Source organism: Coturnix japonica, chromosome 5, assembly GCF_001577835.2.
Source record: "Coturnix japonica isolate 7356 chromosome 5, Coturnix japonica 2.1, whole genome shotgun sequence".
Classification (NCBI taxonomy): domain Eukaryota; kingdom Metazoa; phylum Chordata; class Aves; order Galliformes; family Phasianidae; genus Coturnix; species Coturnix japonica.
This window is the reverse complement of record NC_029520.1, coordinates 50,091,947-50,116,054: the sequence shown is the minus strand read 5'-3', so window position 1 is coordinate 50,116,054 and position 24,108 is coordinate 50,091,947. Positions and strand designations below refer to the sequence as shown.

At 47.4% G+C, this 24,108-nt stretch overlaps 1 protein-coding gene across 4 annotated transcripts; it reads left to right on the top strand.

Moving 5' to 3' along the window:
- The first annotated feature begins 9,649 nt into the window (after nucleotides 1-9,649).
- On the top strand, nucleotides 9,650-23,787 carry DACT1 (dishevelled binding antagonist of beta catenin 1). Of its 4 annotated transcripts, none has more exons than XM_015865772.2 (4): nucleotides 9,650-10,022; nucleotides 12,042-12,174; nucleotides 13,768-13,830; nucleotides 16,308-23,787. In XM_015865772.2, exons 1-4 carry the CDS (start codon nucleotides 9,696-9,698, stop codon nucleotides 18,041-18,043), a joined length of 2,259 nt encoding a protein of 752 aa, XP_015721258.1. In that variant the 5' UTR covers nucleotides 9,650-9,695; the 3' UTR covers nucleotides 18,044-23,787. The 4 variants fall into 4 exon arrangements, with proteins under 4 accessions (XP_015721258.1, XP_015721256.1, XP_015721257.1 ...); XM_015865770.2 differs by having other exon boundaries at nucleotides 16,194-23,787; XM_015865771.2 differs by having other exon boundaries at nucleotides 9,651-10,022; nucleotides 13,768-13,923.
- Nucleotides 23,788-24,108: the final 321 nt, after the last annotated feature.

Here is a 24,108-nt window from a genome sequence, read left to right as displayed (position 1 = left end):
GTGGCTCTTTCTCCTCTCTGAGGTTATCTGTGCTCCAAGGCTGTTCCCTATGGATGGAATCATGAGGTCTCTGATGATGAACAGCAGGTCTTTGTTTGCCCCCGGTGCACCGGGCTGTAAATCCTTGGAGGGTGGCCAGAGAAACCAAGAGCTTGTTGTCTTCATCAATCAGCCAGGCATCTCATGCTCTCTGTGCCCTGCACGTTTCCAATGGCCTTGTAGCTGCAGGGTGGATAATAAGCCAGCAGATGTACAAGGAGGCAGGAAGTCGTGATGTGTGCGGTCATTTTAGGGAATGAAGTCGCCTGGATGAGCTGCCTGAGAAAGACAAGGCAGTGTGGTGGTCCTGCCCAGCATCCAGATGTGCCTGTACCCTTGGCTGGATGCTCATTTCTCCTCTTATTCTTCTGGCAACCATTTAATAACCAGATCCTCCAGTTATGCTCTTCTGGGCAGGTCCACAATGCAGCTATTCGAGCTCTTTTCTTTTTAACCACGTTTGCTTCTTCCTCCTCCAGGCAATGGGTGATGTCTTTGGGAGGGCTCCCATCCTGCTGCCTCAGATGGCTGAGTACCGCTTTCCCTGCTCCCCCAGACAACTGGCGCTCTATTTGTTTTCAGCCTCCCCGCAATGAATCTGGCCCTTCATTCTGCAGCTTTATCCTGCCCTGCCAGCAGCCCTTCGCCAAAGCAAAAACAAGGAGCCGAGTGCCGAAATGTGACTGGCACTGGGTGGAATGGGGGAAGCAAGGCTCAGATTTGGCCACGTGGCCAGATGGTTTTAGTTGTGTTTCTTCGTTTGTTTGTTCCTTTTCCCATTGCTGCTTCACTCTGGAGGATGTAAGGTTTTGTTACAAGCAAACAACGCACCAAAACAAAACAAAACAGAAAAAAAAAGGAAGAGAAGGTGTTGAGGAAGCAGTGACATTTGGAAATGCGCTCCAAGCAATGTGGTGACGCTGGCTTCAGTCTACTGAAAGCTTGAAACAACAGCTGGAAGGCTCTGACTGCTGGGCTGGGTGCTTCTCTTGGCTGCATCCCCCAGGCGCGCAGCACTCCTTGTTCCCACCTTGCTCTCCCTCTGCAACGCTGCATAAATGCTAGATGGAATTTTAATAATAATAACCAAAGTCGGAGGATTTCACGTGATTCTGGGAGGTGGGCTGCAGAACTGTGCTGTGGGGGGATAAGAAAGAGCAGCCAAAGTGGGGGAGCTCTGCAAATCCTCCCCTGAGCACCTGCACGGTGCACACCAAGGGTCAGGTTTGCATCCCAGTTAGGTGGAGCAGGGGAAAGCATCATCGATCTCATCGCTTTAAAGCTCATGCTCTAAGAGCAGAACAGCTCCCCGCCTGCAGTTCTTTAATGAACACGAGCATCAGTGAGGCGCGAGCTGAAAAATTCAGATCCCAATCCAAAGCACGAACGTGCCAGCGTTTGGGTGTGTAGGTCTGGAGCTGGAGTCTGACTCACTTGCAAATAGGGACCCTTTGCAAAAGGTTCGAATTCCTGTCCTCCCTCCGAAATTTAAAAGAAAGGGTTGGAGAAATTCTGGGAACTCGGTGTTTTGGTTCTGGGCCATCTAAAAAGGGTGAAGTATGTGCTTAAGTGCTTTGTTGAATAGGAAGAGACTTGAGCATGTGCTTAATGTTATTAAGTGCTTAGCTGTTTTTGTTGAATCGGGGCCCCTGGCTTTTAAAGTCAATAGGAACCCCTTAGGCTGCATCTGAAAGGGTATAGAAAAGAAGTGGCATCCAGATACTGAGCGATGTTTGTCTGCTGAGCTCCGCATTCCTGCTTTGAAGGCTCGTGCCTCTAGATCTACCCCCATTGCTATTCCAAGCCATCCAAATGACCTGTACCTGGCCACCAGGTGATTATGCAAGAGAGCCCAAGGTGTAACAGATACTCAATGCTGGAGAAGTTCGGCAGCCTGCAGTTTGTGTCGGTGACCTCAGAGCAGCGTGGTAACAGCAGGACAACGGTGTGCAATGCTGCTTTGCTGGCCCAGCTGAGGAAGATCCTTTAATGATGGCCACCTTCTGCCTCTGAGAACCTTATGGGATGGCCCTGCTTCCAATTTACTCAAGAGGAGTAGGTGAGGGTGAACTAAGCTGGTTCCCATGGGTGATGGAGTTGGGAGTAACCACCCAAACACACCTGGCTGGCCCATTTCCACGTATAGGGAATGCACAGCAGCTGGAGGCAGTGAACTTTTCAGCTAAAACAGGTGCTGCTGGAAGGGAAATGCCCCCAAAACTCTGCAACAAGAGGGTGAATGTGAACTTGTTTTAGTGGCCCATGAGGTGGAAGTGGTGAGCAGTGCCTGAAAGTAACAAATGCAGGAGGGAGTAGGGAAAAAGCAACTTCTGACGCTTTACTAGTAGATGAGTGGCTGAGAGCGGAGTGGAAGTGGATGGAAAACTTATGCACAGATGAAAGGCTTGAAATGAAATACATTATGCATGAGACTAGCAGTTGGAATTTGAGAGCCACTTGGAGGTAATCATCGGAAAAGCAGGAATGGTTCCGGGCAACAATTTCAGCCTATAGCAGAGGCACCAAAACAGTTCCCAGAAATGAGAGTTCCTTTGAAATTGAAGCTGAAGTTAGAATGGAAGGATGGGAGCAGCGTCCTGTGGGCACACCAGACCCTGTGCTCCTTGTGCTCAGTGCTCTTAAAGTGCAGGGGATGGGTGAGTTGCTGCTGGCCTTGGACGGGGCTGTCCCAGCACTGCTGCTGCCATATGAAAGAAGGCCATTGATTTGCAATGCTTGGAATGAAATGATTTCCCCGTGCTGCTTTGCTATTGCTGGCTCTTCTCCTCACAGTTGTTCCCATCTGCACATCTGATGCTCATACAGCAGATAATAATGCACAGAAGCGATGTGCTCTGAGTCAACTGTTCAGCTGCAAGATTCAGGTTAAAGTTTTGGGGCAATGACTTCAGGAAATTGAAATGTCCTTCTTTCCCCTTGCAGATACCTGCGTCGACAGAATTGTGCTCTCTCAGAGCAAATCCTTCATTATAGAGAAGATTAAAAATGGTATTTCCTCTCCAGCCAACACTGAGAACAGGATTAATACTCAAAAAGCTAAAGACAGAACAATGGTAACAGCAGAGATTCATGCAGCAGGTCAGTTTGCACCTGATTCAGAGCTGCCTTTTGTGTGCGGCACTTCAGGTTCACCACAAGGATGGGAGGCTGACAGCAGCTCCCTCCCAAGTACTGTCTGTTCCCATTCAGCTCACGCCCTGCACGTGTGGCAGCTCTGTGACTGCACAACTGACCTTGCAAGTTTTATGGGACTCAATGATGCAAAGCCAGTGATGCCTCCCTTCCTCCCAGCACGTGACTGCAGCAGCAGCAGTAAGAGGGCTGTGGTTCTCCCTAGGAAAGCAGATTGGTTTAGGGAAAGAGATTTATGGTTTCTTCATCTTTTTGTTTTTTGGGTTTTTTTTAGTGGTTTCTTGGCCTTACACTAAATGAGACTTGCTCCTGTTAACCCAAAGAGCATGGCAAATCACCAGGGAGACAACATGTGGGGATGAAGCTGAGATTCTCACTGCAATTCAGTGCAAAGTTCCTGGGTGCAAAGAAGTGGAGGGTGAGAATTAGGAGTGAAGTGACGTACTTGAGACTGCCCAGCAGAGATACTGCCCATCTTCCTTCACACCTGTGGCTGGTTTAGTGGGTGTGCTGTGATGGGCTGATGGTTGGATGATTTTAGTGGTCTTCTTCAACCTTTATGTGATTCTATGAGTCACAGAATCATATGGAGATGCAACATCTGGGCGGAGAAGGCAGAGAGTAGCAGGGCTGGGTCTGGCTTCTGAATGGACCTGCTTTACCTGGCTGCTGCTGCTGCAGCCTACATTAACAAGGTACATAAAGAATATGAGTTCCTGCTTGCTGTGCTGCTGGCCCTTGAGGAGTGTTTATCAACCCTGACAAATCTTTGTTTAAACTTTTGTCCAAAATGCTCCGTGATGGAGAAAACTTCTCCTCCTCAGGTCCAGTTCCTTCTGTCGAGAAGTTTTCACAGTCTCTCTAAACCCTAAACTGTAATTGAAGCCCATCATTCTCTTCTTCCACCCCTGGTGGCTGATTATTCACAGTTTAACAGATATCCCTGCACAAAGTTCATGCTGGTGAGGGCTTTGCCAGCCGGATATGCTGGGATGAACAATAGCAGCATGGAAAGAAGACAGAGAACTAGCAGATGCCTGTGTCACCAAAGGGTAGGCATTTTCAAATGTGTATCTGAAACCCAAGCCAGGAGAGGAAAGAGAATCAAAGCACAAGAAGATCAAAAAAGATGCTGTGAAGGATGAGTCAAAAGTAACTGCAGCAGAACTGAACAGGCATCATCTGTTTGGCGACGAGGGAGAAAGGGGAAAAAAAGTGAGAGAACATTTAAGTGGAGTGGTTGAGCTCTGTTTGTAAGCCTGGGGAGAGAAGGCAGCCCCACTGCTTAGTGCTGGGACGTGATGTACGAGGTGCTGTGCTAAAACGCTGCTAAGGTTTCTTTACACTGAGCAGCAAGGGGGTGGCTTCGAGCTCTGCTTCTTGTCAGCTGCGAACACTGTGAGTGATCCTGGTTTAACTCCTCTTTTCTCCTCACCGCGCTGTACTTGCCAGTCTCTCATCCTTAAAAAGAAAATAATAATAAAAAATAATGAATAAAAGGTAAGAATTGAGCTGCTGATGCTTCTCTTTCAACCCTTCCCATCCAATTTTCTTGCACATTTTCCCTGACCAAAGGATCAGAAGTATTCCTGAAGAAGTACACGACACTTTGCAGGGCTCAGGGCTTACCAGCTCACCAGGATCTGCACTGCTTAGGCTCCTTTGCTAAGCACAAGCTCTCCTTTCAATGCTTTGGGTTAGCACCAAGGCACTTGAGACAGCACCGGGTGGTTCAAAGTGAGCTCTCTTCCTGGCTAACCAGATGGGCTGCTGCCTGTGAAAAGGAAACAAATGTCTTTGTGAGGCTCTCATCTGACAGGAGCGTCTGGAGAAGCTCTAATGTCGCTTCCCCACAAGCAGCTGTCTTCTGCATCCTCTTCCGTGCCCTCCTGGGGGACTTCTTGCTTTGCTAACAGTCTGTCCTTCCTTCCACGTTCCCTCTGGATGGAGCTTTTTGCTGAAGGGTTTCCTGTTCCTTTCCCTTCACTCACACGGAGCTCTGCCTCCTCAGACACAGCAGTGTAACTGTTCACACTGGAATAGCTGATTCTTAAAGAAAGAGGACCCATACCAGAGTAATGATCTGTTTTCCAGCTGCAGTCCCTGCACAGCTGGTGGGATGATCTGCAGCAGGTAACAAGAGGTAACAGCCTTACATTGCAACAGGGGAGGTTCAAGTTGGATATTAGGAAACAGTTCTTTACAGAACTGCCCAGGGAGAGGTGGGGTCACTGTCACTGCGTGAAGAAAATGGAAGATGTGGCACTGAAGGATGTGGTCTAGAAGAGGGCATGGGCTGATGGCTGGACTGGATGAGGTAGGGATCTTTCCAGCCTTCATGATTCTATGATTCTACATGTAGGGATGCCCAACATGACGCAGTGGGTGGGATGGTGTCATTGTCCCCTCGTTTCTAGCACTTGTTCTCACTTCACAACAGGGAGTCAAATCATTGTGGTGACTCCATGGGAAGCACCTGCCCCTTCACCTGAGGGATGGGTGGTGGTGCTGGTGTGAGGGAAAGCAAGGTTGTGTCTTCTCATGCAATCCCAAAGTCGGATCAGGTTTGAGTAAGGAGGAACTGGACCCCGGAGGGACACGCTCAAGGTGTTAATGGTTCCTCAAGTCTCAGATTTTGCCATAACAACACAAAGACGGTCCCGTTTTGACAGGCTGGAATAGTGCTATTGTCTGAATATCTTCACTTTTGTGTTCAAAGATCCTAATTCGTGCTCGATAAATTTGGCCTGTGCATCTTGTTGACAGCGTGACAATGTGTCAGCGCTGTACAAACACAAGGAAAGGAACACAGGGTGAAGAAGCCTGCGAAGAGCAGAATGAATGCATTGCAGGCATGCTGTAGTTGCCCATCACCCAGCAAAACTGGTTTTGTTTGACAAAAAGAATAGAAACGCTGCCAGGACATTTTGCTTCGGTTTAAGTTATTTGCTTGAATTGTTTGTGGTTAGGAACGAGCGCAAGGTTCACTTGTAATAATAACGTAACCATGGTGATATGTAACACAAGCTGATGTCAGTCTGATTTGCTGAATAAGACTTAAGTCCTTATATATTATCCAATGCAATTAAGAAATGATTAGTAAATTAACATTGGAATCGATTAAAATAAAGTATTAGAGGTCTCGTGGCAGCTGTGGGTCTTAAGCACAGTCCCCAAGTGGTTGTTTCTGGATCATGTATCATCCTGCCCCAGACGTTACAGCAAGGAAAGCAATTGCCTTCATTTTACAGGCAGGGAATTGTAATGTTGCTCTTAATTTCTGCAATTTCCTGCACTCGTTTCAGTGTGGCCAGGCAGAAATGAACTTAGGAAAGGCAACAAGTGGTATCTGCTCTCATTTCATCTAAAAGGAACGGAATGGTCAGAAGGGCTGGAGGGTGGAAAGATGACTGTGTGCATCACACTTTGCTTTCTACCTCAGGCAATCAGCAGTGAGATGGTAATATGGAACTCCTGCCTCTTTGGTGCCTCGGTTTCTCTGTTGGCAAAATGCACAGAGATGATGGCTCTAGCAAAACTCTGGAGCTGAGCCTACGTATTTTAGACTCACTGCCCATCACACAACTACTGCTTTCCTGGGAGCACTGTTATAGGACCAGTGACAGCCATCTGCTTTTCTCATCTTGTAAGCTCTGTGGGGCAGAGCCACTTCTTTCTTTGCGGCATTGCTCCCACCTGGCAATACAATCACAAGAGGTGAGCCAGGATAATCAAAGAAGATAAGCATTTTCATAACCGCCTCTGCACCAGGCAGAATTACACCTCTCAACACATCCTAGCAACGGAGCTCCTCCTTCACATTCCCTCTTTCTTTGCAAATAACTCACTGACTCCATCCTTGCAGTTTCCACGTGCAAGTTTAAGATGGAGAGACTGGGAGGCCGTGGCACTGCTGCCCAGAGCTGTGGGTGCCCCATCCCTGGAGGTGCCCAAGGCCATGGATGGGACCCTGGGCAGCCTGAGCTGGTGGGGTGCAACCCAACCCATGGCAGGGAGTTGGAATTGGGTGGTTCCTTCCAACCCAAACCATTCTAAGATTTTTCTTTGGGAATTATTAGTTGATTGACCCACTGAAGGCAAAGCCACCACACAGTGAAGTGTAAGAGCAAGTCCTTCAGGTGTTCAGTAGCCCAGGAAAGGAAATGCTTCCTGATTTGGAAGCTTTTTTTCTTAAGAACTCTATTACTTAGCCCTTACCAAGAGTTTTGGGATGTTTCATTTGCTAAGATAGAGGCCTCCAAAGGTCTGCTGAGCTTCAACCTTGTTCTTTCACAGCCTTCTGTAACTCTTCCATCACTCCCAATGTCTCAGCTCACATCTTTTCTTTCTGGTGTTCTCATCATTTTGACGTTTCTTGCTGGCTGCTCATCATACACCTCTTGCACTGCTGTCCAGCCTTCAAAGTTCCTCCATTTCTCTGGCACTTTATTATTCCTCTGTCCATGCGGTGAAACCTGAGCATCTCTGCTACAGGTTGCCCTTCCCTTCCTCTTTGGTGCTCCCAGTCGTGCAGTGAGTTTGGTTCAGTAGAGCCAAGCTGTGTTATCCTCTCCATGTGATGCACACAGCTGACAGGGTTTGGCAGTTCTCGTGTTGTTTTTCCTTCCTGCAACTGATGCACTGTGAAGGATGAACATGGAGGTGTAAGCAGGGAGAACAGGAGACTGGCAGCGTCCTGTCCTCTTCAGAGTGGAAGAGCTGCCTTGGGAAGGACAATATCGGACAGGAATCTGCAATAAGTGGCAATATAAATGAATCAGAGCATTAAGGCAGCAGCTAGCCAGCACTGCATTTTATATTTGAAGCTATGCCTACCTTGCACAGAGCACAATTGAAAAGAGTTGGAATAGCTCTGCATAAATATTGCATGAAGCCTTATGCACAAATGCATACGAAGCACAGAGCTACCTGCAAAATCTGGCTGCAAAGCATGAAGGAAAATGTGGGCGCTCTGTGGTCCTCTGTCTGCTGGTACCGGCCTGGGGAGGTAACTGGCATTGCAACACAGCTTTCAGCATAAACATGCTGAGAGGGTACTATGTGCTAAGCACCATGCAGGAGATGAAGCCATGGAGCAGGCTTTAGGTCAGCAGTGATGCCCCATATACTGTGGGGCTGGCACTGAGTCTGTTGTCTGCGGGCAGGGAGAGGCAGAATAAAGGGGCAGTGGTCCAGTATAGGGCTTGGTGTTTTTCTTTCCAGTTTTGCTCAGCAGCCTCAGTCAACCTTTTGCCCGTGGGGTTTCCCCTTGTCCTTTTAGTGGACCATGGAATAACGATCTGGATTTACTGCAGGCTCTTTGTGACAGCGACCACCACCTACAGTGGATGAAGCAGGTGCCTCGCACCCCACAATGTATCGTGTGCTGCAGACATCAGGACAGCCCTGTCTGAGAGCTCAGCGCCAGCACACCACAGCCACAGCCTGAGCAGCACAGGGTGAGCATTTCGCTATGCCCATAATGTCTGAGAGCTGCCCTATGGCAGCTACTGTGCTTCCAAACAAACCCCACATTGTGAGGGGCTCCCTGAATGCTTCCTTCTCTCCCGTTCCATTCTCTACCCCTCAGAACAAGCCCAGAATTCAGTTTTTGTGCTATTTGCAGCGTAACATTTTCCTCTCTTTATCTTCACCGTCTGCATTTTTCCCCCCTCCCTCTTTCCACCGCCAGCCCAGTGCGAGCCTAATTGCACATCCCAGCCTGCAATTAGTTCCTGTGCCCTATGAAGTACACTTCATTATGGCTTTTGGGGCCGTGCAGCAACACCTCCCCACTGCTTTGATCCCTGTGTTGTGGCCAGCACCCTGACAAGAGCTGCTTTTTCAGCTTCAGCACCTTCTCACCCCGTCACTCATTCAGGTGAGATATTGGAATCATGGAATTGGTTGAGTTGGAAAGGATCCTTAAAGGGTGTCTGGTCCCACTCCCCTGCAATGCAAAGGGACACCCACAGCTCCATCAGGTGCTCAGAGCCCATCCAGCTTGACCTTGGTATCTGCAATGATGGGGCACCACCACCTCTCTGAGCACCCTGTGCCAGTGCCTCACCACCTTTATTGTGAAAAACTTCTTCCTTATATCCAACGGAAATCTCCTCTCTTTTAGTTTGAAACCATTTCCCCTTGTCCCATCGCAACGACCCCCGCTGCAGATTTCTGTTTCAAACGCGTCGGGCTGCTGCTGGGGCGTGATCCAGAACTGGAGATGCTGGGGAACACAGCGAGGAGCAGAGGGGCTCCGTCTCGTTCCAGCGGCGCACAGCGGGCACGACGGAGCCCGGCGGTCGGTGGGATGGGGAGGCGGAGCGCTGCGGCCGCAGGAGGTGGAGGAGGACGGGGAAGCGGGCGTGGAGCCCGGGGAGCCCGAGGAGGGCGGAGCGGCGGTGGGCGGGCGCGGGGCGGTGGCAGCCGGGGAGGGAGCCGGGCGCTCCGCAGCCCATTCGCGAGCCGTAGCGGCGGCGGAGCGGAGCGGCTGAGCCGCGATGAAGCCGAGCCCGACGGCGGCCGCCGCCGCTGCGGGGCCGGGGTTGGGGCAGACGGCGGGGGGAGCAGATGCTCGTTGGAGGGAGAAGGGCGAAGCGGAGGCGGAGAGGCAGAGAACCAGGGAGCGGCTGGAGGCCACGCTGGCCGGGCTGGGCGAGCTGGAGTACCTAAGGCAGCGGCAGGAGCTGCTGGTGAAGAGCCTCCTGCTGCGGAGAGCCCCGGGAGCTCAGGGCGGCCGCGGGGAGCAGCAGGGCGAGGGGCCGCCGCCTCGCAGCCTGGAGGAGAAGTTCCTGGAGGAGAACATCCTCCTGCTGCGGCGGCAGCTGGTGAGCCGGGCACGGGGGGTCGGGGCGGGGAACGTCGCCGTGTCCCGCGGCGCAGAGCCGGGCGGGCTGTGCCTGGTGCTCCCCAGGGGGTGCGTGTCGAGCACCGTTATCCCGCTGCCTGCATGTCCCGGCCGTGCCCTGTGCCCGCGGCATCCCTCGTGGGTGCGTCCCGGCGACAGGCGGGCGGAGGACACCGGGACGGGATGGGACGGGACGGGAGCGCCGGCGTTCGAGCGGCTCCCGGCGGCGGCCACGGCTCTGGCGGAGGTTCTCCGTCCTCTCTTCGGTTTGGTTCCTTGAGCCGGACTGGCGGTTGCCTGGCCCGACTTCCATTCAAGGCAAGGGATGCGCTCCCGTTGCCTTGAATGGAAGTTGGAAGCGAGCTCCTGGGTTGGAACCCCGAGAGGAGGTAACGAGCAGAGCTTTGGCACGGCCAGGGTCGGGAGCCTTAAAAGAAGGGATGCTTTTGTTGGGAAGGCGCTTTGTAGCTGCTGTGGGAAGAGATGGAAAGCGGCAAGAAGCAGCAGATCATTTTTCAATGAAAATAGCGTACAGCTGTGCCTGGCCTTCTTTTGTGCACGGCTCAGCATTTGCTTTCACCGAGGGAGAAGCAGGACTGCGTGATTTATTTGCTTGATTCCCCATCTCCACCCCTTCCCCCCCACCCCCCTTTTTTTTTTAAGTTAATTTATATTTAATTTTTTGCCTTCGTTTGCTTTTGGCACGTTAACTGTGCCATTCCAAGGATGATTTTCCTCTTTCCAAAATGCCAGTGGAACAGTCTTGCTGCTCTCTCAGTAAGAGATGCCAAAGAGCCGTACTGAAGTACCAGGGATCCTTGGTAGAGATCCATTCATTCACTTGACATTGCGGACTGGGGCCAGCCACGCTGCCGGCTGGGGATGCTGGTGGCAGTAGGTGGCGCAGAGTCACCGCCCAAACCCCACTGCTCTGAAAGGTGGGCAAAGGTTGGCTCGCCCCTTTGGTTCTCCGAGGATGGTGTTCAATGCCAGCTTAGCTTCAAATGGCCTCGTTAATACTGGCAGCGTTCGCTTTCCCTTTGCCGGAGGATTGGCCCAGCCCCGGGGAAAGGTTGTCCTTGATTTAATGGGTTTAGAGCATCAAAACTCTTTGCTCTGAGCGGATCAGAGCACCGCTGGGCTCAGATTAAATGATGTGCTTAGGAAAAAAAGAGAAACCTTCCCTCCTGCTTTCCCCAAAGCCAGAGCAATTAAAAGAGTACGAAGCAGAACAGGTGATGGATAAGCAACGCTGTAATACACACAGGGGAACTGATTGTGTTGACCGTGGGTTAATGAGTGCCTCGCAATATCATTTCTTATTGCTTATTTTATGCCGTCAAATTACCTTCATAAATAGCCCTAAAGTTCATCTCCCAGCAATTCTGTACAATTATAATGGGAGAAGAGGAAGAATGACCCTTCCTGTTGCACTGCTAAACTAATAAAAGGGTTGCAGTCCCAGCTCTGGGAATCCTGCTCCTATATGGTGGAACGTGGCCTTACACTGCAGCAGAACGAGGCGGTTCCCTCACGACAGACACTTGTTGGCAGAGCTGTTCCATCCCATTGTGTGAACAGATGCACTCTGTGACTAGCATCACTGGTGATCGTCCCCTGTTACATTGGCAAACCTGTATTTTCACTGAAGGAACCCATTTTGTATGCACAGGTCTGGTTATACCATATCATACAGAACAGCTTTGTTGTTACAGCTGTGTTCTTGCAACAGAGTGCTTTGCCAGCACAGTGTATTGTGGGGCATGCTCCTTATGTAGAACTGGCTGGAAGAAGCTGGAGTTGGAGTGCCTGCAAGATTCTTCAGTTAAGTGTTTATCCAGAGTGGCTATCTAGAATGTCAGGACTTTCTCCTGTTTTTATTATTATGTTTTAAAGAACAAGGCATTCACATAGCCCTGAATGCAGAAGCCGATTGTCCTTGGAACCCCTTCATACCTGCCCCACTGAAGGAGCTGATGTTTGTCTTCTTGTTTTCCAGAACTGCTTGAGGAGGAGGGATGCTGGCCTATTAAATCAGTTGCAAGAGCTAGATAAGCAAATTAGTGACCTCCGTCTGGACGTGGAAAAAACAACAGATGAACACCTTGAGACAGACAGTCGTCCAAGTTCAGGTGAGGCCAATGGTCAGCAGGATGGAGCCTCCCATGGTACCCGGAATTAAGCTGCCTGTAGTTCTTAGCTTCACCACCACGAATGTCTATAGCACATTCACACTCTGATAATTAGTGCCGACTAGGAAGGTTCACCTGCTGTTGGAAAGGCTGCTGTTAGTAGGCAACACGTCCAGAGAAGTATTTCAGGCTTAATTAGATTTGCAGTGTTTGGGTCAATTTATTTTCTCAAGGCCACCCACAAAACTTCCAGTCCTCCTGCATATTAGGAAGGAGGTTGCAGGAAAAATGGTACAAGGAGGCACCAACAGCAGGGGAAAGATGTCAGAGTTGATCTTGTAACCAGATGGAATGGTGAATCTAATAACTGAATCCCTGTTGTATTGGATTTCATTCTGTTCTGACTGTGTTGGATCCAGTAAATGGTATTTAACTGTGGGGAACCTTCCATAGAGGATCTAGGCTTGTTCTGACAGCACTGAGGAATGGAGGACCTACCAACTAATCACTTGCACTGTTGGAAACCATTGCTTAGTTCAGATTTGAACTTGACTCGTTCCCATACTGATTTGTCAAATGGTTTTTCCCTGTAGACTGAGGTCTTTCTAGTGCCAAGCCTTTTCTCCTCTTGGAGGTGCTATACATTTTAATTCCCAGGCTTTTTTGATGAGCTAAACAGGTCAGTTCATTAAGTCGTTTGTTTCAAGGCATTTTTCCAAGCTCTTAAATAGTTTTATGGCTCCATTCCAGTTTTTCAGCTTTGTTTTAAGCTTGCTAGATTTGAGGACTAGGCACACTGTTCTAATGTCTTTCTTACCACTGCCATGTAGGCTGGTGAAGTCATTTCCCACCTGCTATTCATTAGTCTCTTTGTACATCCAACAATCTCATTAGCCTTTTTTTGGCCATACCATTAAGCTTGATTGAGCTACTTTTCCATGCTGACTAAGTCCTTTCCAGGAGTATCATTTTCCAGGATGCATCCTCATTCTGTAGACATGCCCAGAATTCCTTTTTCCTGAACGTATAATATAAATCTTGTTTATAGCGTGTTGCATTTTTCTTAAGTAGCCCCAGTTTACCTGGACATTTTTCTGCCTGCACTCCTTTCATGCCATCCTAAATATTAAACCTGTGTCTAGAACTTTGATGAAAATAATGCGTAGTGTTGGGCCCAACTCTTGGCAAAGATGTGTAGTCAAGTGATAGCTGGGGAGTTTGGGTTGGAAGGTTGAATGCACTGTTATATGAGTGGGCTGGCCAGCACAGCCTCGAGCCTTCTTGCTTAAATCTGTAATCCCCTGTTAAGGTTAAAACCTCAACCCCTGTAAAAGCTTAAAAAAAAAATAGTTTAAGATTTCATATGGTGAGCAAAGTTGTGTTCTTTTAAGTGCTTTACTATTAAAGGGAATTCTTTGTAGCAGTAAGGATATTACTAAATTGTGTGCTGTTTTTTTGGATGACTGAATGAAATCCGCGTACTAATTGCAGGAGAAAGCCAACATAAACATCAGCTGCACTGCCTTTTTAGGGGCACAAATGGTAACTTTATGTAGACATAACTAATATAAATGCAAACTCTTATTTTTGTAGGGTTTTATGAGCTGAGTGATGGAGCTTCTGGATCGCTCTCCAATTCGTCTAACTCTGTCTTCAGTGAGTGTTTATCCAGTTGCCATTCTAGCACTTGCTTTTGCAGCCCTTTGGAGGCAACACTGAATATCTCAGATGGACGCCCTAAATCTGCAGGTATAGTAAAAGCAGGTCGAATACATCATACTCCAGGAGGTGGCTTTGGCTTTGGAAATACTACCTCAGGAGTATCTGGGTTGGATTAACCCTTCTTCTTTCCATTTGGTGTGCTGTGCTCTGAAAAGATTCCAGTGCCTACCATGTACATATTTTACAAAGATGGACCATTTCTTCTCCGCTACTTCATCTTTGCTTGTGAATCTGCCCCTCTAAACACATGGAAATAACATGTGAAAATATGGCAGCTGCTCTACCCAGCAGAGGGCAGTGGTACATGTGCACAGAAACACATTAGTCGGCTAATTTCTTGTGTTTTCTTTAAGAAAAGCATTTTAACTAAATAGCAATAATTAGAGGTACCTCTGAAACTGTGCAATACAGATGTACCACTGTCATTATTGAAAGTGACCGAGTAGGAAGCTAGCTGCAGGTTGCAAGCCATTCTGTTTGCAGCAGTCTTTTGTTCAGTTCTGATGGTCCTCAACACCCAGGTAACCACACTGAGCTGTTTTCTCTATTTATATATTAGAGATGGACATAATGAACAGAGTAAAAGTACTTTGTCTCTTTGGCAGAGAGCTGTTGATTTTTCTTTGACATTAGGCTGAAGTTGCAATCTTTAACGTGTCTGACAGTAAAATAGGAAGACCACCTTTGTCTGTTGTCCAGAAAGGATGCTTATGAGGGACTTCTGTGATCGAGTGTTACTGGTTGACATGGCAGCCATGCTCATTCAGAAGCCTTAGTCCAGTCTGGGTTGTGGAGGATGCTCCTAACCACAGTATTTCCAATTTCCTTTCTGCTCTTTAAGGTTAACTTATAGTGATTTTTTTGTGAATCAAGGATAAAATCCTTCAAGCTCTCCTGACTCAGAAATGGGAAAATTCAGCCTGGGATACATAGATTCCGAGATGCTGACAACTCCTCTAAGTTATCCTTTGAGCAGCTTGAGGTAATTTAATGTTCCCTGTTGAAAGGTACATCAGCCAAACACAAAAATATGCACAAGGCTTTCCAGCAGATTACTTTGCTGTTTTTTTTTCTGTATGCAACACAAAAATCTAAAGCTTTCGTTAATCATGCTGTCTCACTTGTAGGAATGAAATTTCTCAGTCTGGCATGTTTCAAAGAAGTCTTTTTGGCAACATTTCCTGACTCTGACATAGAATTTAGGAAATGTGGGAAAACTGGGAGGTGATCTGGAGGAAGTTCCTGTTCCTGACTTCCCTATTCTTTCTCTCCTGCCCACACAGGAACATCATCGCTATCAGCTAATTTCATCAAAGTATGTGAGACCTCTTTTGAAATAAGCCTAAGATAAGTAGCAAGCACTGAGCATTCAAATTGGAGCACTCTGGCTGAAGTTTCTAGCCCAGGGGTAGAAAACAGGACTGACAGTGATTTGCCAGGATCATTTAGGTTGTCCCCCTAACCAAGAAGACCAAGTGAACCATACTTTAATAAAATCACAATCTCAGGTGCTTGGATTGAAGCCTTGCTACTAAGGTTGCTTACATCCAACGTGAGTGCCTTAGTTATTAAATCTGACTCATGCATCTTGAAAGGCACTGGATGTCTCTTAAAGGACTCTCTTTGCAGAGCCAAGGCCTGGATACTGGCTGTATTGACCTGCACTCCTTGTACTTACATGGAAATATTAGCCTGTTTCCCATTCTTTAATTCTTTATTGTTCAAAGTGAATGCTTGTTACTGACATTATTACAATTATAAAATAGCTATGTTGCTCATATTAACAATCTGGATTTGCTTTTATATCCCAAGATATACTTGGAAAAAGTATGGGAGTGAAATTTGTCAGTAAGCTGGAAGCAACTCATTGGTCTCTTGTCTATGTTCTTGTGCTTCCTTTTGCATTTAGCGGGGTGAAATACAAAATTAATGTATGCTGAGGCCCACAGTGTGTGGGCCCCATACAAGTGACTGTGTAACACAGAAACATGATTTCTGAGTGGCTTGGATGTTAGAACAGGAAGCTCTCAGCAGCCTGGACCCAAGAGGGCTGTGGGTTTTATTTTTTCAGTGAAGAAGTCATGTTGGCACAAAGCCTCCATAGATGCAGTTAGGAAGAAACCCCTCAGCCCCTTTTATAGCTGTTGAGCAGCATCCCTGAGTGCAAGGTTTCTCCTGTTTGAACAGTAGTGCTGTAGTGAAAGCATTTGCGTAGTTGAGTCCGGTGCTCCTGACAGCATGTGAAAAGCAGCAGAACTGTCACTGGCAAGCTCTAAACTCTTGTAAATGCCTTTCAGATCTCATAGGCTGGATGGATTATAATAAAGAAAGCCAACGTGAGGACCAGGCCGCGGGCTCTGTGTGTCGCTCTTTGTCCACACCGCACTCAAATTCCCTCGATGTCGTTGCAGATGTCCACCCAAAGTACCAGTGTGATCTGGTGTCTAAAAACGGGAGTGATGTCTACCGGTACCCCAGCCCACTCCATGCAGTAGCTGTGCAGAGTCCCATGTTCCTTCTCCCTGTGACTGAGAACCCCCAGCGAGAAGAGGAGAGGCTTGACTGCGACATTACCGATGTTTGCGCCGGATCTGAAACAGACTCAGGAAAAGCAACTGATGCCTTTCTCCCACCAGGCTCCTGGCCTGCCTCGTGCCCGTCTGCCAGCAAGAGGATAGATGGCTACATCTTAAGCCTGGTTCAGAGAAAGACTCACTCTGTGAGGACTAACAAACCAAGGACAAGTCTCAACGCCGATCCCACCAAAGGGATCTTGCGACATGGCAGCATGTGTGTCAGGCAGGCTGCTGGTGTGGTTTCACACAGCAACGTCGTGAACCTGAAGAGTGCAAAGCAAGTGAGCTTGCCATCCAGTGGGGCAACTGCTCCAGACAACACTGCTCCCTCCCCACTCAAGCAGAGGCCGAGGGAAGCAGGTGGTGAACAGGTGGAGAGCAGAAAGGTGCTTTTGCCATCGACTTTTCCACCCAGCGAAGTCCAGAGCAAGCATCAGCCGCGGGGTGCCAAGGCGGTGCCTCCGGAGATCAACCGACATGCAGTGGCTGCCACGGGGGATGTCCCCAAGGAAGGCAGCCAGCACTTCGCTGCATCACCCAAAGAGAGCCCAGGGAAGCCAGTGGTGCTGCAGCCAGAGACCAGGGTCAGCCAGCCTCCCAAAAAGGTCCTGCTGAAGAGCAGCTCGCAGGTGGCTCACTCGTCATCACCTCCTGTGGAGGAGAGGCCTGCACTGGACTTCAAAAGCGAGGGCTCTTCCTCTCAGAGCCTCGATGACGGATTGCTGGTGAACGCCCAGTACATCCCAGCCCAGCAGCAAAGCGTTAAGCTCCACAAAGGCACCAGGAACGTCAAGATATTGAAAAGCTCTGCGCTGAAGCACAGGCCGCACCTCGCCAATGGGCTCGAGAACGGTGCTCAGGCCTTGCGGGAGAAAGGCAAGCCGATGGGCAAGAAGTGCCGCTTTCCCGATGAGTTGGATACAAATAAGAAACTGAAAAAGCCCTCCTCGAGGGGCAAGCGTGGCGGCGGCCTGCAGCCAGAGTCAGGCCTGCAGGGGCGGCCAACCGGCCTGCATAAATCTGTGGTCAGGTCGCACGGACACGGCCGGGAGGTGGTGGTGGCCAAACCAAAACACAAGCGGGCTGACTACCGCCGGTGGAAGTCTTCAGCAGAGATCTCCTACGAGGAGGCCCTGCGGAGGGCAAGGAGGAACCGGAGGGATGGTGTAGGAGTCTACGCTCAAGTTCCTCTGCCATATGTCAGCCCGTATGCCTATGTGGCCAGTGACTCGGAGTATTCGGCAGAATGTGAGTCTCTGTTCCACTCCACCGTGGTGGACACGAGTGAGGACGAGCAGAGCAACTACACAACGAACTGCTTCGGAGACAGCGAGTCCAGCCTGAGCGAGGTGGAGTTCGTCGGGGAGAGCACCACCACCAGCGACTCTGATGAGAGTGGGGGTCTCATTTGGTCCCAGTTTGTCCAGACACTCCCCATCCAGACCGTCACCGCTCCAGAGCTGCATGAAAATGCAGCAAAGGCCTTTGTCAAAATCAAAGCCTCCCATAACCTCAAGAAGAAAATCCTGCGCTTTCGGTCAGGCTCCCTGAAGCTCATGACGACCGTCTAATGAAGTGACTTGGTGGAATGTATCTGTTTCTGCTTTTGGAAGCAAGGTGCTTTTTGTGTACATATTTCCACAGATTTTTTTTGTTTTTGTTTTTTTTTTATACAAATATTTAAAACTTAAGGTAAATTATGTCACTTGTCTTCAGAACTTGGGTGGATACTAGTGCCTTTTAAATGGAAATAAAAGACCATTATGTTTGTTTAAAAGAATAACCTATAACACTGCCATTTCAGTGGTGAACAGCCTCCGGTGTGTGGTATCAGAAGGCTTTGAAAAAAAGGCTCATGTTTTTGGGAATGGATCATCTTTGCCTAGATTTTTCCAATTCTGGGTCTTATACAGGGTATCAGTAGCTTAAGGTAATACATTTTTGGGGGAGAGGGGGAGGGCGTGTGGGTGGTCTTAATGTTTTTGCTTGTCCCTTTTCTGCTGCTTCTGGTGCCACATCTTGAACTTGTTCCTCCTGACAGTCCAGCCTGTTTTTGTTTCTTTCTCTTGTTGATTCTCTTCTTGAAGCTGGCCCCATCCTCCCCCAACCTTCTCCCATGTGGAAAGGGCTCCTGTTAAATCCATCTCCAAGGTTAAGTTGCCTTCTCGGGAGCGCACTCTGCTCTGATTTCCTGGGAGTCCCATTGTGGACTGTGGTGGTGTTTGGAATAAACTGTTGGAGCAGCTGCCCCAGGCTTAGTAACTTCAGTATATTGTGTAAAACTGCTTTTGAAAAGAAAAAACAAACCATATGCATGTCACGTGCATGATTATCAGTAGTTTTAATATTCCTGTTGATGTCCAATTTACTGTACATCATCAATGGCTGTTTTTATATATATATATCATTGTGTAAATTAATATAACACATCATATGCTGTAATAAACAGTCTGTTTTAATATTATTTTTTTGAGTTTGTTACATTGGGACAGACTCAATTTATGGTTTTGTATTGGCGTTGTCACCACCTCAGTGTCTCTTTAATGTGGCCTGTTAACATTCCCTGGAATTCGGTCGTGCAGGAAATGGAGCAAGTTTAAAATGTTGCTGTGTGTGTGATTTGTGCTTTGAGAGAACTGGATAGCCATGGCTCTTCTTGTTCTTCCAGTGACTTGCATTTATTAGGGGCAGGATTGGGCCTGAGGACACTTCTGAAGCCTACTGTAGCGAACCCACTTCATTGGGGTGTTGGACTGGGTGATCCCAGACGATCCTTCCAACTTCTGTGATTCTGCAGTTCTTCAGGGTGTTTCTCATGAGCAGCTTGCGTTGTGGAGCAGATGGAAATGTAATATTAATCCTCTTCGCTTCAGGGACTTGGAGGACCTTGGTTGGTACAAGTGAAGGGCAGATGGTAGGGTGCTGTAACCAAATGGATCTGTGTAACGCAACAGGTGTGCCTATGAAGTGATCAGTAAATGGACTGCCCAAAGCTGTGTGCTCAGGGTGGCCAAAGTGTAGGCTTGTGTGTACCTGATAGGAATTTCTGGGGTGTTTGTGCAGCCTGTTTGGTCCATAGTAAGATCAGCAGAGCAGATACATTCCTCCGTGGTTTCTCTATGTCCTTCCTGCTGTCACCTGCTGTAAGGCAGAACAATACTTTCTCAGGTTTCCTTGTGTAGCAAATATGGGAAGGAGAGATTCACCAAGAATTAAATGTCTCTGTGAACAGCTTCTAAGACAGTGGTAACAATTTTTTCTAAGAGGTGGATTTCATCTTCTTAACTTGCAGGGTGTAGTGAATCCCTGCATGTTAGATGTCTTTCACATTACATACTTTCTATTACTTTCTGTAAGGGGCCATGCAGTATGGTCACAAGTTTTTGAGTACAGGAGCCTCAAAAGTCCTTTCTTTTCCATTTCTCATGATAGAGGAGAAGCTGTAACTCACCTTAGCTGGTCTTAACCCTCCTGTAGCGTTACATGTGGAAGGGCAGTCTGCATACAAATAGAAAACATAAAATGTTATATATATATAAATATGTACATTTTATATACTAATATAGAATAGTTACTTCAGAAATTGCTGGACAATGGCTGCCACTACAGAGAGCGGTGAGGAAAAATGTTTGTTACTCAACACAGTTCTGCTGAAGCTGAGAGCAGCTCAATACATCCTGTTAATAACTGATGGGTGTTACATCAAACAAAGGGAATGTCAAGAAGCTTGTCAAACCTAGTGGTTTCTTTCCTAGAATATCTCTTAATCATGCCACATAATCTCTCTTCAAGCAAGAAAACCACATGCAAATCCCTGTAAATCTCCTCAAAGGTGCAGCAGAGAGGAGATGCAGACATGCACTCTGTGTCTGCGACTGTAAGGGAGCTGCTGGTGGGAAAACAACCTGGCCAGCAGCTTTGGAAAGGCAAGTCTTAATTGCAATGCTACAATGCATTGTCTCTTACCACCTGAAGAGGGTTGGTTTCCAAGAGCAAGCTGCTGGATAGTTGATAATTGAGTAAAAGAATAAGAAAATAGCTGCTTAAATATCACTAAGACTGTATCAGCTGCAACCGGTGCATTCTGTAGCACTCTCATGGAATAGCTTAGTACCAGATGGGGAAATGTGCTGATGGCATCTCTTTCAATTGCATCTGTCTCCTTTCAGTTTGCAGAAGGAATTTTCCTGCATAATTTAGGTAAGCATCCCAAATCATTTAAAGAGGCCTCATTTTTGTTTTTTCTCTCCCTCTCCTTCCCCTCTTCTTTTATTTATTTATTTTTTTTTAATAAAAGATCTTCCAGTGCCAGTAAAGTACTTGATATCGCAGCACATTCTCTTCTCTGGTTCCAATTTAGGAAGCACGCCTCTGTTAGTAAGTTTTTGCAATGCTAGGTTGAAAAACATCTTCAAATCTTGGAGACCAGTTAAATACCTGGCACTTCTTTAAGCTACCTGGCTTTCCAGCTCTGCAGCCTGGAGCACTTACCAATGCATTTTTTTCATAATATTCGTGTTTTAATTATCCCCAGTGCTTATGGCAGTCTTTGGAAGTCAGAAGCTGTGAGGTTTGTCTTCAGTGCCCCAGGGCCTATTTCAAGGGTAGGAATAGTTGTGGTGAGGATGGCTGGGTTTATACCCCTATGCTTGGTGAGCACAGCAAACATTTAGCAAGAGCAGACCCCTTTGGCTGGGTTTCTTGTGATTTAGGTTATATAGTGTTGCTGTACATCTCCCAGCCGTTCCCTGATGAGGTGTTTCAGAGGGAGTCTATCCAACCTGTACAAACTTTCTAGTTTTAATTCTGGCATGGGGTTCATCCTGGATAAGGACTGAAAACAGACTCCCCACAACAGACACCTTCCCTAACCCCAATCTGTTTGTTGACTCTAAGAAAGGTCAGAGGTCTTCAGGTGGCAGCCAACAAAGCCACCCTTGAGGAGCCTTAATTGTTTTTGCCACAAAGAGCAAGAAGGTTTTTATTAGCTGTGATGGCCGCTCAACAGATGATTCATCACACTGGGCTTGGGTCTCCTGCAGCATGTGATAAAGGCATTTTTAATAGCTGCAATGAGCATCTAGTCTGTGTCTCTGGAGAAACCAACAATCATGCATACAACTAAGCTAGTATGACAAAAATGAACCATTCTCAGCTCTTTGCAGCATAATCCTCACACTGACGGTTCCTGTGCTCAGTTCCAAGAGGATACAAAGACTGCAAACCAATAGAAACAATTTGTAAAGCCCAAATCTATCTTTCAAGTCTGCATTTCCCATGATTTGCTCTAAACCTCCAAAGGGATTGTGTTGAGGCTCCTTGCGTGGAAATGGTGTTTTATTTCTCTGGCAAAACAGAATAGATGGATCACTGCAGTAAGAAACAATTGCTCTGGGACTTAAAAATCCCACAGTGCTGGTATGAGGGGAGACATATGGAAGCAAGTGGGAGATCAGTTAAAAAGGATAATAGAAAGTGCTTTTCCTTTTTTATTTTTGCTCAGCAAGGAATTTGCTGCCACTGGCAGTAGCAATACGGATGTAATGTCAGCGAGTTCAAAGGAGATAGACAAGGTATTACAGTAAGGAGGGGAGGATATGTGCTCTACCATCCCCAATTAATGACTGTGAAAGCTGGGAGGGACGATGAGTGAATGGACTTCAGAGAGTGGCCAGGCTTGCATGCTCTCTCTGCAGATTGTTGCAACTTTGAAGAGCCTTTAGGTGAGAAGACCATGATCTTGGTTTAACTTATGGAAGTTGTCTATGCAGCAGATTTCCCCCAGTCTTCTTCATTCTTTTGTGCTCAGAACTGTTGCTGAAAATGAGGTTTGCACTGTCATGCAAGGAAGTTTACTTTGCATGCTTGGTTGATGGTGGCATATACTTCTTCAAACAATGAACATGTGTTCCTGGTCACTCACCTTCCTATAGCAAAATTATTTATTTCCACACTTTCACATACATAGTCTGTGCTGAAGTCCTGTATAATACCAACTCAAGCAGGACTGGCGGTCTGCCTGAGAGTTGAAGGGCTCTGTAGGGGGTCTGGATTGCTAGGTTGATAGGCTGAGTCCAACTGTGTGATATGCAACAAGATGAAATATGGGTGCTACACCAGGGTCACAAAATCTTCATACAGTGATACAGGTGTGGGGAAGAGTGGCTGAAAAGCTGCCTAGCAGAAAGGGACTTGTGGGGGACTGTCCTGTCATACATGGCACTAGCTCCTCAAATACTGTGTTCAGTTCTGAAGAGTATAAAAGAAGGGTATTGAGTTCCTCAAGCGTGTGCAGAGAAGAGCAATGAAGGTGATGAAGGGACTAGAAAAAGAGTGTTATGAGGAGCAGCTCAGGGGCTGAAGCTACTCAGTCTGGAGAAGTGGAGGCTGAGGGGAGACCTCATCACTCTCTACAGCTGTCTCAAAGTACAGTGAAGCAAGGAGGATGTTGGTCTCTTCTCTTGGATGAATGGTGGTAGTATGTGAGGAAATGGCCTCAGGTTGTACAGGGGGAGGTTTAGATTGGTGTGAGGAAGAATTTCTTTGTGTAGATGATGGTCAATCATTGGAATGGGCTGCCTGGGGAAGTAGCTGAGTCACAATCCCTGTAGGTATTTAAGAAATGTGTGGATATGGCATTAAGAGATGTGGTTTAGTGATGGGACTTGGCAGGTCAGGTTGATGGTTGAACTTGGTGATCTTGAAGGTAGTTTCCAACCAAGATGATTTTATCATTCTATTATATTGAACATCCTCCCGTTGTAATGGAAACACAGCTATGGATATGGTTGATATACAAGCCTACAGTAGGCTGCAATGTTGGGCAGCAATTTTACATCCTTCTACAATTGCTCCTAAACTGTAGAAAAAGTTGATGACTTCCAACTCAAACAAACTGTCCTAGTGGCAGAGCACTGGGCATTTACTGCACCTTGCCTTGGGACTCTGCTGTCCTTGGAGAATTTAGTTCTTTCAATGGTTACTTCTACATAGACACTTCACTCCAGGGGCACAGCAAATGTGCTTCTGTCTGGACAGGGACATGGGGCCTGAATCAGTGATGGCTGCCTTGAACTGTGATGGCTGGTCCAAAGATGTGGAGAAATTTGGTCCAAATGATATTGGGAACCATGCTAATTCTAGGCTGAAGTAAACACTTAAACTGTATATATTGTACCCGTGGGGATCTCACTTTGGATCTGCTCTTTTTGTGTGGAATGGCTTATTGATGTAAACAGAGCCTCTTTCTCAATTAATGGCCTTTGTTTCCATGCTGTATTCCTTTAAGATCAATAAAGTATATTAGCATTAATAACTTGGCTTCAATGAGCCAAGCTCTGAAAAATCTGGCTTTTGTTCTTTTTAAAGGAGTTGCAGTCCTGAGAACTAAGATTTTCATGATAAACCCGAAGGAAAATGTATATGATTTGGACTCTGTCCTCATGATGTAATGGCTTTGCAAGCAAATTAAGTGTTTTCTCCCCCCCAAAAATGTTATTCTGTGGCCAAGGGCAGGGAGGTGGAAAGACTGCAACCTATTGAAATATATGTTCCCCGTGTCTCCTTGCACTCTGTGAGCCTTGTGTCTTAAGACATGGGCTTTTCTGAAGGGCAAGCTTGAGCTACTGGGAGGAGA